Genomic DNA, 12117 nt, shown 5'->3' with positions numbered 1-12117 from the left:
TATTTACCTTCATAAGGAATATAGAAAGCCTTTTGGGCTAAATTTGATGTTTTGACCAATCTAATGCAAATGAGAAAAATGGGTATTAGGGGTCATTCTATGTCACGAGCATTCTGAAGCAGAAGGTTGAGGGTGTAATTTGCGTAATTTCTTTTAGCATACAATAGAAATGCTATTTATTATTTAGTTCAAAAACTAAAGCATGTTTAAATACTAGCAGAATATGCTGCAATGGGACCAGCACTACGAGAACTGTTTTACGCAAAGCTGTCGAATGGAAACAAATTGTTCTAGAGAGCAGCAACTCATCATCAAGAACGAATTAGAAAATGTGAAACCGGTCTGAGAACGTTCGCCTCAGTTATTAACGAAGCGTCAGAGAGATCGGGCTGAATATAATGCGTGCAGCTAAAAGATTACACACAGAAAAGCTGCTGCTGCTATTTTTTCTTTGTCGTTCGATTGTCGTCATTTTTTCCTATAAGTTGCCCGCAGCCCTAGTGGAGCCATTGGCAAACGGTTTTCGTGTGTCCATACCAGGTAAATTGAAGTTAGCTCCAACAAACTGACATCCAGACATGCCGAATTGTATTTCAAGATGATCGTGGAATAAAAAGTGTGGCTTTCAATGTGAATCGAAATCGCAATTTTACGGACTTTGAGGAGGGTGAGTTTAGTGCCCAAGTACGCGAGCCAGAGGATGGACGCTGGCAACATGATTTTGAGCGAGCAGCGCTGAGGGCACATGACACGCTTTATATTTGGACCAACGTGCAGCATGGCAATGTAATCTATCGCGATAAGAGTCTGCCGCTGCAGGTTTGTCAACTGTCGGGCGATAATTTGCCTGCCGAATGCTCGATGAGCCCTCATCAGCATCAGAATCGAGAGACTACAACAGTCAAAACTGATGCAGCATACAAAGGATCAACGCCAAAGGCCTCGTCTTGCGCCGAGGAAAGCGAAACGGTGATGTCACCTCCCCCAAGCCACCCGCTTTGCAAGGGTCAACTAATATTCGAGGAAGAATTTGAGAACTTGAACGAGAGCCGTTGGCTACACGATGTTCGGGCACCACTTGACAGTACTGATGCCGAGTTTGTGCTCTACGATGGAAAGGCGCGCGTGCTGGGCGGCCAACTGATCATCGAGCCTAGGCTGTGGTCTAGCTATCGACCCGACTTGCACATAACCAATGCCCATCTAGATTTGTCCGACCGCTGCACAGGCACGCACAATAGGCAAAAGGAGTGTGTGCTTCTAACAAGTGGACCACTTATTATGCCTCCAGTGGTGGTGCCGCGGCTGAGTACAAAGGAATCCTTTGGCTTTAAGTATGGCCGCGTCGACATACGCGCTAGGCTGCCCAAGGGCGACTGGCTCATACCGCTATTGCTGCTCGAGCCCCTAATGGAGTCATATGGCCAAACTGGCTATGAATCTGGTGCGTTCATGGCATCATCTTGTTCTGAACTATAAATATGCTTATTGTTATCTTTGTGATAGGTCAGCTGCGGGTGGCCATGGCCCGCGGCAATGATCAGCTGCGTCTACCGCATGGTAAGCTAATCGATGGACGCACTATTTTCGCTGGAGCAGTGCTGTCGACGGAGGCGTCTCAGCGTGAGGATTTCATGGTGCAACAGCGGCGAAGCGTTCATTTCGGCGACGACTTTCATGTGTACAGCCTGATATGGAGCAGTCAAAGCTTGCGATTTTCAATTGATGGTCAAGAATACGGTGAACTGTTGACTGGCTTTGCTGAATCCGACCTAAACCCCAGCTGGCGTCGGGGAGGGCCCATGGCGCCCTTTGATCGCATGGCAAGTATATAAAAGCAAACACCAACACGACCATATGGAGCAATTTTATCGTTCCCATTAAAATATGATAAAAAGAGGGTATAATGAGTTTCTGTAATTGTATGTAACACGCCGGACGACGCATCTGATCCATCTTATCAGCCCAATCGGGTTAGAAAGAGAAAGAGTTACGAGCAGGAGAATTACCAGAATCTTGATTTGTCAAATGCTTATGAGAGCCTACATTCTTACATTATCTTTATCTCTTCATAATAATATTCAGTTTATCTTCACATGCGTACATATACTATACAGTGGTCCGATTCGCCCAATTCCGACATATGTACTGCCTACAACGGAAAGACGGACCTATGGAAGACAGGCGGAAGTTTCAACACGGTAGATTTAAAACTGGGTGCGATATCAACTCGTCTGTTGATGCCGATTAAGAATATATATAGTTTATTGGGTCGGAGATATCTCCTTCTATGTGTTACACATTTCATGACAAAATTATAATACCCTCTACAAGGGTATAAAATCAGCCTTTATTCTAAATTGAAGGACTGCAATATCTATATGTTAGTTTGGTGCGCTCACTAAAACAGACAGACAGACAAAGCTTGATGGTTTTGGATCTACTTTGTCCTCTAAAAATTATTCACTTTATTGGCTCAAAAATGTCGAATTCTACTTGTTACATACATGTACACAACATTAATTTACCCTTTTAATAGGTACAGGGTAAAATACCATTGATTTGACAGATCACATTCCAAATCGAAATTCAAATTATTCTTGAAATTTAGTTTTACATCACGCTGGGCCTCTCAGTTGGCGGCTTCGGAGACTTCGTTGACAAATTGCGCACTTCGAGTTTTGAGAAGCCTTGGATTAACAAGCACCCACAGGCGAAGCTTCAATTTTGGCGGAGCCAGGAGCAATGGTTGCCAACCTGGAAGCAGCCAAAATTGCTCGTCGATTATGTTCGTGTTTATGCAATTTAAGACTATATAAGAACTGACAAATGTATAATTCATATACGTTATATACTCTCTCAAATATTTTAAAATAAATATGTAAGTCGGGAGTGGTCTACTAGAAGATGCCCCAAGCCCAGCGCCGAACTATACATACCTATCCAGTAGTTCTGGCGGTGTCAATTAGAACTCGGGAGTGAGAGCTGCGGCCAAGTGTCCCCGTCGCTTCCCACGGGTGATGCAGCTTTGTTTTTGGTTTTCATTTGTATAGCTTCTTATAAAAGCGTGTAATCCTCTTATGCAGGCTTTCGACAACATTGAACATGTACATACGTACAAGTGAATGTTTTTGTTTTTGCGCAAGAGAAAGGGTATAAGAAAGTCGAGTTGGCGGAGCCAAATTTAGTTTATGTTTTATAATGCAAGTGCAAAAGTATGTAAAGTGGACTGCTGGCTATTGAACCAAAAATTCCATTAAATAGGCAGATTAACTCTATGTAAAATTAAATGATATTATACACAGTTGCGGGTTAATTGTAAATGAATGTGAAATGTATATATGTGTATGCCAAAATGCCAAAAGCTATTGCTATTCTGTGCCATTGAGTGCCATATGTACCTGTATTAGGGATAAATCGAAAGCAAAGAGTGATACCAAAAATGCACGCCTTATGTATCCTTTTTAAATATACATATATATAGTATATTTTTCATAATAATAAATGACTGTTTATTGAAGTACGTTAACGTTGAAAACAGCTGTGATTAAGATGAAGAAGCATTTTAGTTTTCATCGGGATGTGTTGTATAAACACGCACATGATCTATCACCAACTTGGGATGCTTCCATGTTGATTGATTTTCAGATATGCTTTCTAAAAATATTGATGGAGCCTGAGGTGTCAGAAGAAAGTTTTTTTCTAGATTTACATAATTTTCATTAAAGTTTAATTTCCCTCCAGCAGTCAAACCCAATACGATGTAGTACTGTAAAATAATTAATTATTAATTGTAAACTTTTCGTAAACGCTTTTTACCTCAGTTTCTTCCAAGCTTTCGATTGTCCTTTTATCTGTTATAGTGCCAACGGTAGCTCCGTCCACTTTAAATATAATTCGATCCTTGTGTCGAATCAATGTATAGTCGTGAAAATTATCCCCGTAATGTGATCCTGATTTGTGTGGCATATTCACCGTAGCCTCATGAAAATCGTCACCTATCTGACTGAAGACGCTGCCAAAAAGCATATTTCCTCCAATATCTTGGTGGGCATAATCGCGCAGATGTGGATTGCCTCGCACATATGCGATGCGAATGTGAGGTTCAAACGCAATATTCGTTTCAAATTCCATCTTGCTGGGGTACAGCATTAAATCTGTTGAAATAGAGAATTAAAAATGAAGTCTGCAAGAAGCCTGCAATACTCTGATCACCTTGTTATATTAGCTGGTAAAAAGGCTCAACAAATAAAGGTCTTATATTTTACTATTATAATTATAAATAACCCAATTGCAGTAAAGGGGCAAAAATTTATACAACATTTATTTTGGTCCTGCGGTGGGCGTGGTTGAAATTGCTGACTTTCTATCTAAAGATAGAATTCATTTCAAGTTTGGTTTTTTTTTTTAGTATTAAAAGCGCCGAAATATTACGAATAACACACAGCCAATAAGTAGAGTTACCTTGGGCTGTCTAGCCTTATTATTAGTTGGCTTGCGGGCAGATGGACAGACGGGAGAGATATAAATGTCACACATTGCAAAAAAAAAAATAATATATTACTTTATATAATTACTTTGTTTGTACTCACAGGGGAAGAGCCAATCGCCAATGGGCATTTTAGCACGTATCTCGATCCGACCATATTTAAATCGCATCTTCCTATTATATAGTATTGCCGAGTGCATAGGTGGCAGCGGTTGACTTATACTGAATTTATACGGTCCACACAGAATAACTCTATTATCCGTTTTCGTATAAGTACAATCGGGTAGTGTAAAATTATCGCCTAGCCTGTAGCCCGTCAAAGTGGCTTTAAAATGCAATTTTTCATCTTCTATATAGCAGTTATTATCATTTTTCAAAAAGGCTGCGAATTCTTTAAAATTTGTATGTACCCGGGAGCATACTGCATGAATCCAATTCGTCAATTTGTTGTCCTTGAAGTTTTCCTCAAAAATTAGCCGGCCGCTACAGCCCCTATTTGAATTTGAGTCGGACTCTTCTAGTATGCATTTCGGCTCATTGGTGCCATGCCAATCAGCATTAAAATTATTCGTTTTTGATATAACGTGATTTTTGGTGGCATCCCCATCAGCATTGAAATCATACGTTTTTGATATAACGTGATCCTTAGTTTCAATGACACTGAAAATTCTTATGATATCGTCTTTTTTAGGTTCCTTCTCAAGGCTTATACTAAATGTGTTGCTCTTATTGGCGCTATGAACATAAGTATAGTCTGATGTGCACTCATCTCCGATTTCTGTTGAAAAGAAGATTGAATTAACCTCGGGATCATCTGTAAATAATAAATTTGTTCATTTATTAATTCTTTAAAAACTTAATAAGTAGTAATAAAAATAATTGTTCGTGAAAACTTTTGCACATACCAAGCGTTATGTTAATGTATTTTCCATTTATATTAACCGTTATATCTGATTTTTCCTTCTCGTCGGCGCCTAGGCAACCAACAATGTATCCAATAAAAAATATAGATATTTTAATATGCATTTTAAATGCATCTATTTTTTGCCTTATTATTATAAGGTTATCGATCTATTTGACGGTCCAACTGGTCGTATTCGACTAGATCTGCGGCTCTCAATCCAAAAACGTAATGCTACGGACGCGGCTTGTCTTACGGCGGAAAAAACGATAACCCGAGTGAATGAGGTCTAGTGCTGTCGCGTTATTGTTTTTGCATATTCTATTGGTATGACTATTCGGTGATAAGGACGAAAGCTCTAGTCGAGAGGACGCGACTACAAAATGCCCTAACACACGCACTTGAATTGCTTCTATATATTTTAAATGTATGCTATAAGTCATTACCCGGCGTCGCCCAGGTCAAATGAATTGTTTGGAAATGCAAGTAATTCCGAGTTCGCTTGTATTAAGTATAAAGTGTTAATAAGTGTTGAAAATTAAAAGAATCTGTTTTCATTAATTAAATAACTCATAGCAATTAAATTTGTTAAAATTTTATTGACTATTTCACACTTTTTGAACAATCTAATCCTCTGGGCGGAAAATGCCAGTCGAAGGTTATATGGGCAAAAATCAAAATTGAGTCTGATTGGTTTTAAACCTGTCTTAAGAGCTTTACATTTTAACTGAATGAGGCGTGCTCCGCTAAGCTAATTGTCAATATACCCCGGATAACCCTGATAGGGGGTATATAAATATAAAAGTATATGTATTTACTTATGCTTTCATATATGCTTTCTGTCACAGTTGCCAGTTGTCGTTTATAAAGAGTGGTTTGCTAATCAATTTAATCAGAACAAAAAAAAACACATCTCTTGAAAATGTTTTGCATTTTTAAAATGCAATTTATGTGTCTACTGTTTTTAATGGGTTGCTTTGTTGCTCTTGTGTACGCTTATGAAGAAAACGATATACAAGTGATAGTTAAAGGCAAAGAAGTCGAGATTAGTGTACACGGTATTGAATATAAATGCTAAAATCAATAATGTATGTCAAAAATGTTATTTAATATTTATTTATATCTTTTTGTCACTTTCGCAGATAATCCTGAAGTCAAAACATTTTTCTTTTCAATGGACATTGGCGAGGAGTGCACTTCAGACTATAAATTTGTCCATAACCATGAAAAGAACAGCACATTTTTCTATAAGATAGATATAAACAAAGAACTCCGAAAGGACGATAGTCTACGAATTATCGGGATCTTTGAAACTAAAGATAAAGTAATAGCGAAAACATACGATTTAATCATTGATGGGTCTGGGAGGGGAGTCAAGCAAGATATTCCAAAAAGGTCCGATTGCGTCCTATCTGAGACGATAGTGAATTCAAAAGAGCAACCATGCAGCCAAGTTCTTATATTTAAGGAAGATTTTGATCTGGGACTTTCCGGTTGGACTTACGAAAGACGCTCACGAATCTTTGACCCAGTTCCCGTTCAGGAATTTGTGGCTTATGTGAATAATACTTACCTATATAAGGGCCACCTGTATTTAAACGCAAATTGGGTTAATGATACTTATTTTAGATTAGATGGTTGCACAAGCAAACATAATGGAGACAAGAATATATTAAAACGTCAGTGTGGACCACTATCACTAAGGGGAGGTGTAACAATACCTCCTGTTCATTCAGCAAAACTGCATAGCTCTTTTACCTTTAAATATGGACGGGTGGAAATAAGAGCTAGGATGCCCATCGGCGACTGGCTATTTCCCTGTGAGTTTAATCTAAAAATAAAATGTATATTTTGCTTAGTCTTAATTCATATTTTAGATCTAATCCTGCAGCCTGAGGGCACATACAGTGAAGATAATTACGTCAATCATTTGCGGATCGCCTATGCTCGAGGCAACAAAAAGTTACAAGATAATAATGCCATGCCAATCGGTGGAGATGTGCTTTTTGGAAGTGCTGTACTTTGGTCCATGAATGGCTCCAAAGAGTATATGACCATAAAGCGAAATTTGAACGAAGCGCCATTTGGCGAAAAGTTTCACATTTACACTTTAATTTGGCACAAGGACCGCATTATATTTAAGGTGGACGGATTAAAGTACGGAACAATAACGCATCCCGATGTGCTTCGGACGTTCGACTTAAACGAGGTAAGCATAGTCTTGTATAACCACGCCTTTAATTTCGTAGGCCCTATCTAGTATTTCCGAATATATGATTTTTTAGATATTGGGCCTTTACTAAATTATTTATGTTGTGGTAGATTAAACTGATTTCTCTATTTCTCGTATCTGAAATGTCACACATACATATGTACGTGCTTCCACGAACCATGCAACATATGTTGTATGGCTAGTGTGGCTACGTATCCCAAAATTGATGTACTTATGTATATTACAAATACGCATACAAAATTAAAAAAAGGTTTTTGTAAACGTAAAAAGTGACATGATAATTGTTTTGCCATTAATATCCAATTTTAATATTGACATCTGTATACTACAGTTGATGTCTTCTAATGCATCTTTGTTCTTCTTTTAATAACAAACGATTTCCATTTATTCATAACTTCTCTGTAGTGTTTTATAGTGTTGGGTCTGACTGCAGGTGGTGGCCTTAACTTCCGACAGGATTACTTGATGCCACAACAGGTAAAATTCATGAATGGATCAGTAAAGGCTACGGAACTTTTTGCTGAAAATACGAAGGAGAAACCCTGGGAACAGCCCAATCTGGTTATTGACTATGTACACGTTTACACAACTCATGCAAATGAAGAATAATTGAGAAGTTTACTTATACGATGCATTTTATATATTAGGCAATAAAGAAAGGCTTAATAAAGTTCAACGTCAGTACGTTAAAATGTTTTTCCATTGTTCTTTTTGGATCCGTTGTTTCGTGAGTTCTGTGTTGACTTCTTTTTGCGCTTATCTGATGACCAGTCCACATCATCTTCGTCATCGGTACCGCCCGTATTGCCAACCGACTGTAAATATGTTGAAGTAGAGGTGGAGCTTGCGCTGGTTCCCTCCTTGGTTGCCAATCGTCGACTGGCAATGCGAGATGAGATGCGCCCCATGCCCATGCATTTCTCTAAGTGTGGTGCAAATCTGGTCGCCGCCACTAATCTGTCACAGTTTGGGCAGGTGCAGTCCATCGGCTTCTTGGCTGTTGATATGCCAAAAATGTCCAAATTTGGCATCTCACAAATTCGGTACGCAGACTCTGCATTTTCTTCGCCGACACCATCAAGTGCTGCCAGATTGCCGGTCTTACGCAAATGATGAATTTCTATAAAAATGCCGGCTACTACATCATCGAGTAGCCCCTGGAATAAATAGTTTGCAGCATCGTCCAATCCTTTTGGTTCCTTGATTAACTCTCGAAAATTGTGTAAAATGGCTGACGCTGTAGTGTGCCCCTGTGCCATTGTGGGCAGTTGAGATGCGTTTCCGGTCGATGAACTCATTAGATGCAATTGATTTGCATTTGAATTAGCCATATAGCACTTGAAATACTTTTTTTGCTATGGTTTTTTGATAGAGTTACCATGCTTAAGAAAAATTAAACGTATCCAAAAATCTGATGCTTATCGATATTTTGATCAACTGAGATGAATCGATATTTTATTTTATTTGTTATAGCCTTTTTCCACTATGCTTATTAAATGTAACATTTTCAAAATTTACATATTCAAATTTACATATTTACCTCGAAGTAGGGGCATTTATTGGATTCTTTGCGGGATTTGGCCATCTTTAAATATTAAGAACAGTGGGAATATTAAAATTTTAAGTTACCGCTTGTCTTGTTGCTAAATCAGCTGTTTTCACAACATCGATAGAAAACTCGATGAATCATCGCAAAAAACACGAACTGTTCGGGGCGAATTTACACATTTTTTTAAACTATGCTGTTTTCTTATGGGAAAACGTACGGGTCGCAATTTACACATTTTTCAAAAATGTCACATTTTCGAAATGTATAAGAAATGTGGACAGGCTATAATAAACAAGCTGAAATAACGAGTGTCAATACATGACAATAAAATAATCAAAATCTGCACAAAAGGGGCGGATTTTGCGAAAAGTGAACATGTATTAAATTAAATTTCAATAGATCTTTACAAATATAAAAATATAACAAATAGAAAAGTTTCATATAGCCGTTTCCCACTAAGTTTACAGTTGCGGGTAAAAAATTCCAAAATCTCTGAAACACACATATACAGTAAGCTTAGAATATATTTAAAAATATATTTTTAGCGTACCAGACGAAACGTATGGCTTCGGCTGTTCAGCATATGGTCTGCATGAAAAACAAAATTACAATCGTAAAATTTTTATCAATGAAAATTTCAATATATTCAACAATTAATTCAGCTTCTGCTTCTGCCTTACAACAAACTTAGTTTAATTTTAGAATTTTCATGTTTAATACAACTTTATGCGGTAATAATTTAAAAGAAAATAAAGTGAGATTTTGCACAACGCAGAGCTTGGTGTTTTTTGCGGAAACATCATCTATCGAATATATATCGCATTCCCAAAAACATCGGATTAATCACGTATTCGTTTTCAGAACATCGATGATGTATAAAATCGACGTCTCGAAAATCGCAACTCTACCATTCCCGGAGCACCACAATTTAATAGATATTTTTAACATGTTTGGGATAAAATGACGCTTCATAAAAAACAAGAACTATACAAATCGCTTGTAGAGAAAATATTTAGCAGGTGCCAGCAAATACAAGCGGAAAATGAACGATGCGTTATGAGGTAAGCACAAAGAACGCAAAATTCTCGTTCAGATATAAAAGGCGGCGCCATCAATTGCAGAGTAAATGGAATTAAGAAGATCCTACGCCGGCGCACACACGATCTGGTGTTACTGAAGAAAAAACTTGACAAACATGGTGATGATTGGCGTTCAATACCAATGATGGGGCCACAGCCAAAGGGAAAACCCGAGCAAAAACGTCGTGGACCAAAACCTAAGAGTAAACAGACAATGACAGATGTAACATCGGAAACAACATGCAAGCCCAGAAAACAGCGCGTGAAAAAACAACCATCAGATGCCAATGCAACCACAGCTCACCATGCGATACAGCTTCAACAATTATCTACGGTATAAAGTTATTCAAAATACATGCAACTTTTAAAAATATGCAGTTTTTAGGAGGCTGAGTTGGTATTTAATTACATAAATTTTGGAATACTTATAGAAATAAAAACAAATTCCGGGGGTTATCGCTGGATTGAAAGAAATGTTTAGGGGATGGCACCCATAACAATCTATTCAGCTTGTCGCAAACGTGCCAGTCGCTGTGTCAGCTCATCCTGTTCCTGTGAGACTTGCGTGGAGGCGCCAATGGTAGAACTTTGTACACCGCTGGGTAGCTCCATGTTCAGCTCGAGACCGGCTTCATCGGCAACTTGTTGCAAGAGATTGTCAACATCTCCTTGGGGCACCGATGTGGTCACCGTATCAGACATAGTGCCTTCCATCACTGAGCTTTGTACATCCAAATCTTCAAACTGCGATTCGAATTTCTCCATTAGCGATGAGATTTTTTCCAGATTCATGCCTTTCATTGCAGCATCCATGGCTTTAACCACACCGGCCATTGAGCCGGTGACTTTGCGTGTTGTCAATGCCGACTGAACTCGACTGGCAACTGCATCCACACGCGCACTCATGCGCAGGTAATTCACGGCTTGATTCTTTTGTCGAATAGCATTCTCGGCATGAATGCGAGCCACATCCATATTACCCTTTTGAATGGCTTTTTTAGCTTTTGCCTTTTCAAGTTTTTCTTCTTTCTCACATTTCTTTGAATTGCGTTCCAGCTCTTTTACGGCAAACTTTAAATTGAAAAGGTGTTCTATGGAAGTGTTGGGTGTGTTATTTTTGTTTGGCGATTGGGAAATGGCGTCATTGATTTTACTTACTTTCCATTGAAGATGTAGACATATCGTTACCCAGTTTGAAGCTGTTTTTGTTGATGCCGGTGATTAAAATGTTTTGATTTAAAGAATTTGGCAGTTTTCTTGTTAGATTTGCTCGGTTTTACCTCTTTGTGATTTCCTTATTATACGCATGAATCACTTGTTTTTAACCAGCCAGCTGCTTTAGAGGTGGAAAACCATTAATGGAACTATCGATTACATAGACAGATTATTTTTATTTTTAAAAATAGACTATCGATATTTTCCTAGCTCTAACACTTTTTGAGAAAGAAAAAAAAGCGGTGGTGTTGGGTAAAGCCGTAGAGTGCAGCATCAAAATTATGAACAAATACATGGAAAGTATTTCAATCATCACAGTCGGATGCCATTGATGTTGTAAGATAATACTTTAAAAAGTCAAATGAGCGGCAGAAACGAATATATTGGCTTTTAATATACATAGTTTACTGTTTACTTTATTGTTAATACAAGCTACAAGTTTGCAAGCCAAAAATGTCTTTTTGCCTAATTTAACATTCCGACGATGTCCACGAAATGTGAGCGAATATTTACCAAGGCTGGTTAATTATATCAAATCGTAGGTGTTCGCTGAAGCCGAAAGTAGAGGACATGTTATTATTTCTATCGAACGAATCAGAGATTGGATTAATTTCAGTTACTTTCTTATGTGGCAAGAAAATATATTGCCAA

General features: G+C 38.2%; 6 protein-coding genes across 8 annotated transcripts; 3 read left to right on the top strand and 3 right to left on the bottom strand.

The window, feature by feature from the left end:
- Window positions 1-374: 374 nt before the first annotated feature.
- On the top strand, window positions 375-2932 carry GNBP1 (Gram-negative bacteria binding protein 1). Of its 2 annotated transcripts, none has more exons than XM_064692450.1 (4): window positions 375-540; window positions 599-1444; window positions 1507-1823; window positions 2612-2932. In XM_064692450.1, the coding sequence occupies exons 1-4, from the start codon at window positions 399-401 to the stop codon at window positions 2807-2809; spliced, it is 1503 nt and encodes a 500-aa protein (XP_064548520.1). In that variant the 5' UTR covers window positions 375-398; the 3' UTR covers window positions 2810-2932. The 2 variants fall into 2 exon arrangements, with proteins under 2 accessions (XP_064548520.1, XP_064548521.1); XM_064692451.1 differs by lacking the exon at window positions 2612-2932 and adding an exon at window positions 2086-2563.
- A 562-nt stretch (window positions 2933-3494) lies between these two features.
- Window positions 3495-5603, bottom strand: LOC135435412 (gram-negative bacteria-binding protein 2-like). The gene is made up of 4 exons (XM_064692452.1): window positions 5395-5603; window positions 4593-5303; window positions 3820-4157; window positions 3495-3769 (listed from the first exon to the last, which is right to left on the bottom strand). The coding sequence occupies exons 1-4, from the start codon at window positions 5513-5515 to the stop codon at window positions 3566-3568; spliced, it is 1374 nt and encodes a 457-aa protein (XP_064548522.1). The 5' UTR covers window positions 5516-5603; the 3' UTR covers window positions 3495-3565.
- Window positions 5604-6237: 634 nt separating this feature from the next.
- LOC135435413 (gram-negative bacteria-binding protein 2-like) lies at window positions 6238-8315 on the top strand. Its single transcript, XM_064692453.1, has 4 exons — window positions 6238-6448; window positions 6533-7210; window positions 7268-7599; window positions 8029-8315. Exons 1-4 carry the CDS (start codon window positions 6313-6315, stop codon window positions 8230-8232), a joined length of 1350 nt encoding a protein of 449 aa, XP_064548523.1. The 5' UTR covers window positions 6238-6312; the 3' UTR covers window positions 8233-8315.
- Sgf11 (SAGA associated factor 11kDa) lies at window positions 8241-9004 on the bottom strand. Its single transcript, XM_064692454.1, has one exon. It carries the CDS (start codon window positions 8952-8954, stop codon window positions 8310-8312), a length of 645 nt encoding a protein of 214 aa, XP_064548524.1. The 5' UTR covers window positions 8955-9004; the 3' UTR covers window positions 8241-8309.
- A 1056-nt stretch (window positions 9005-10060) lies between these two features.
- On the top strand, window positions 10061-10624 carry LOC135435420 (TCF3 fusion partner homolog). Its single transcript, XM_064692466.1, has 2 exons — window positions 10061-10233; window positions 10294-10624. Exons 1-2 carry the CDS (start codon window positions 10133-10135, stop codon window positions 10589-10591), a joined length of 399 nt encoding a protein of 132 aa, XP_064548536.1. The 5' UTR covers window positions 10061-10132; the 3' UTR covers window positions 10592-10624.
- Window positions 10625-10629: 5 nt separating this feature from the next.
- On the bottom strand, window positions 10630-11616 carry Chmp1 (charged multivesicular body protein 1). Of its 2 annotated transcripts, XM_064692465.1 has the most exons (3): window positions 11532-11616; window positions 11410-11450; window positions 10630-11342 (listed from the first exon to the last, which is right to left on the bottom strand). In XM_064692465.1, exons 2-3 carry the CDS (start codon window positions 11429-11431, stop codon window positions 10753-10755), a joined length of 612 nt encoding a protein of 203 aa, XP_064548535.1. In that variant the 5' UTR covers window positions 11432-11450; window positions 11532-11616; the 3' UTR covers window positions 10630-10752. The 2 variants fall into 2 exon arrangements, with proteins under 2 accessions (XP_064548535.1, XP_064548534.1); XM_064692464.1 differs by having other exon boundaries at window positions 11410-11596.
- Window positions 11617-12117: the final 501 nt, after the last annotated feature.

Source organism: Drosophila montana, unplaced genomic scaffold, assembly GCF_035044405.1.
Source record: "Drosophila montana isolate Dmon_TW-CO22-7 unplaced genomic scaffold, ASM3504440v1 contig_3615_1, whole genome shotgun sequence".
NCBI classification, from domain to species: Eukaryota; Metazoa; Arthropoda; class Insecta; order Diptera; family Drosophilidae; genus Drosophila; species Drosophila montana.
Note: the sequence above shows the minus strand (reverse complement) of the source record. Positions and strands in the feature narration are given on the sequence as shown.

Excerpts from the sequence above, each read along its gene's own strand:
- GNBP1 (XM_064692450.1), top strand. The coding sequence starts at position 399 with ATGCGTGCAGCTAAAAGATTACACACAGAAAAGCTGCTGCTGCTATTT. Across the intron at positions 541-598 it reads TTTTCGTGTGTCCATACCAG|ATGATCGTGGAATAAAAAGT; the intron begins GTAAATTGAAGT and ends TTGTATTTCAAG. Across the intron at positions 1,445-1,506 it reads CCAAACTGGCTATGAATCTG|GTCAGCTGCGGGTGGCCATG; the intron begins GTGCGTTCATGG and ends TCTTTGTGATAG.
- LOC135435412 (XM_064692452.1), bottom strand. The coding sequence starts at position 5,515 with ATGCATATTAAAATATCTATATTTTTTATTGGATACATTGTTGGTTGC. Across the intron at positions 5,304-5,394 it reads ATACATTAACATAACGCTTG|ATGATCCCGAGGTTAATTCA; the intron begins GTATGTGCAAAA and ends TATTATTTACAG. Across the intron at positions 3,770-3,819 it reads AAAGCTTGGAAGAAACTGAG|TACTACATCGTATTGGGTTT; the intron begins GTAAAAAGCGTT and ends ATTATTTTACAG.
- LOC135435413 (XM_064692453.1), top strand. The coding sequence starts at position 6,313 with ATGTTTTGCATTTTTAAAATGCAATTTATGTGTCTACTGTTTTTAATG. Across the intron at positions 6,449-6,532 it reads AGTCGAGATTAGTGTACACG|ATAATCCTGAAGTCAAAACA; the intron begins GTATTGAATATA and ends TCACTTTCGCAG. Across the intron at positions 7,211-7,267 it reads CGGCGACTGGCTATTTCCCT|ATCTAATCCTGCAGCCTGAG; the intron begins GTGAGTTTAATC and ends TTCATATTTTAG.
- Sgf11 (XM_064692454.1), bottom strand. The coding sequence starts at position 8,954 with ATGGCTAATTCAAATGCAAATCAATTGCATCTAATGAGTTCATCGACC.
- LOC135435420 (XM_064692466.1), top strand. The coding sequence starts at position 10,133 with ATGACGCTTCATAAAAAACAAGAACTATACAAATCGCTTGTAGAGAAA. Across the intron at positions 10,234-10,293 it reads AATGAACGATGCGTTATGAG|AGTAAATGGAATTAAGAAGA; the intron begins GTAAGCACAAAG and ends CATCAATTGCAG.
- Chmp1 (XM_064692465.1), bottom strand. The coding sequence starts at position 11,431 with ATGTCTACATCTTCAATGGAAA. Across the intron at positions 11,343-11,409 it reads GTCTACATCTTCAATGGAAA|AACACCTTTTCAATTTAAAG; the intron begins GTAAGTAAAATC and ends ACACTTCCATAG.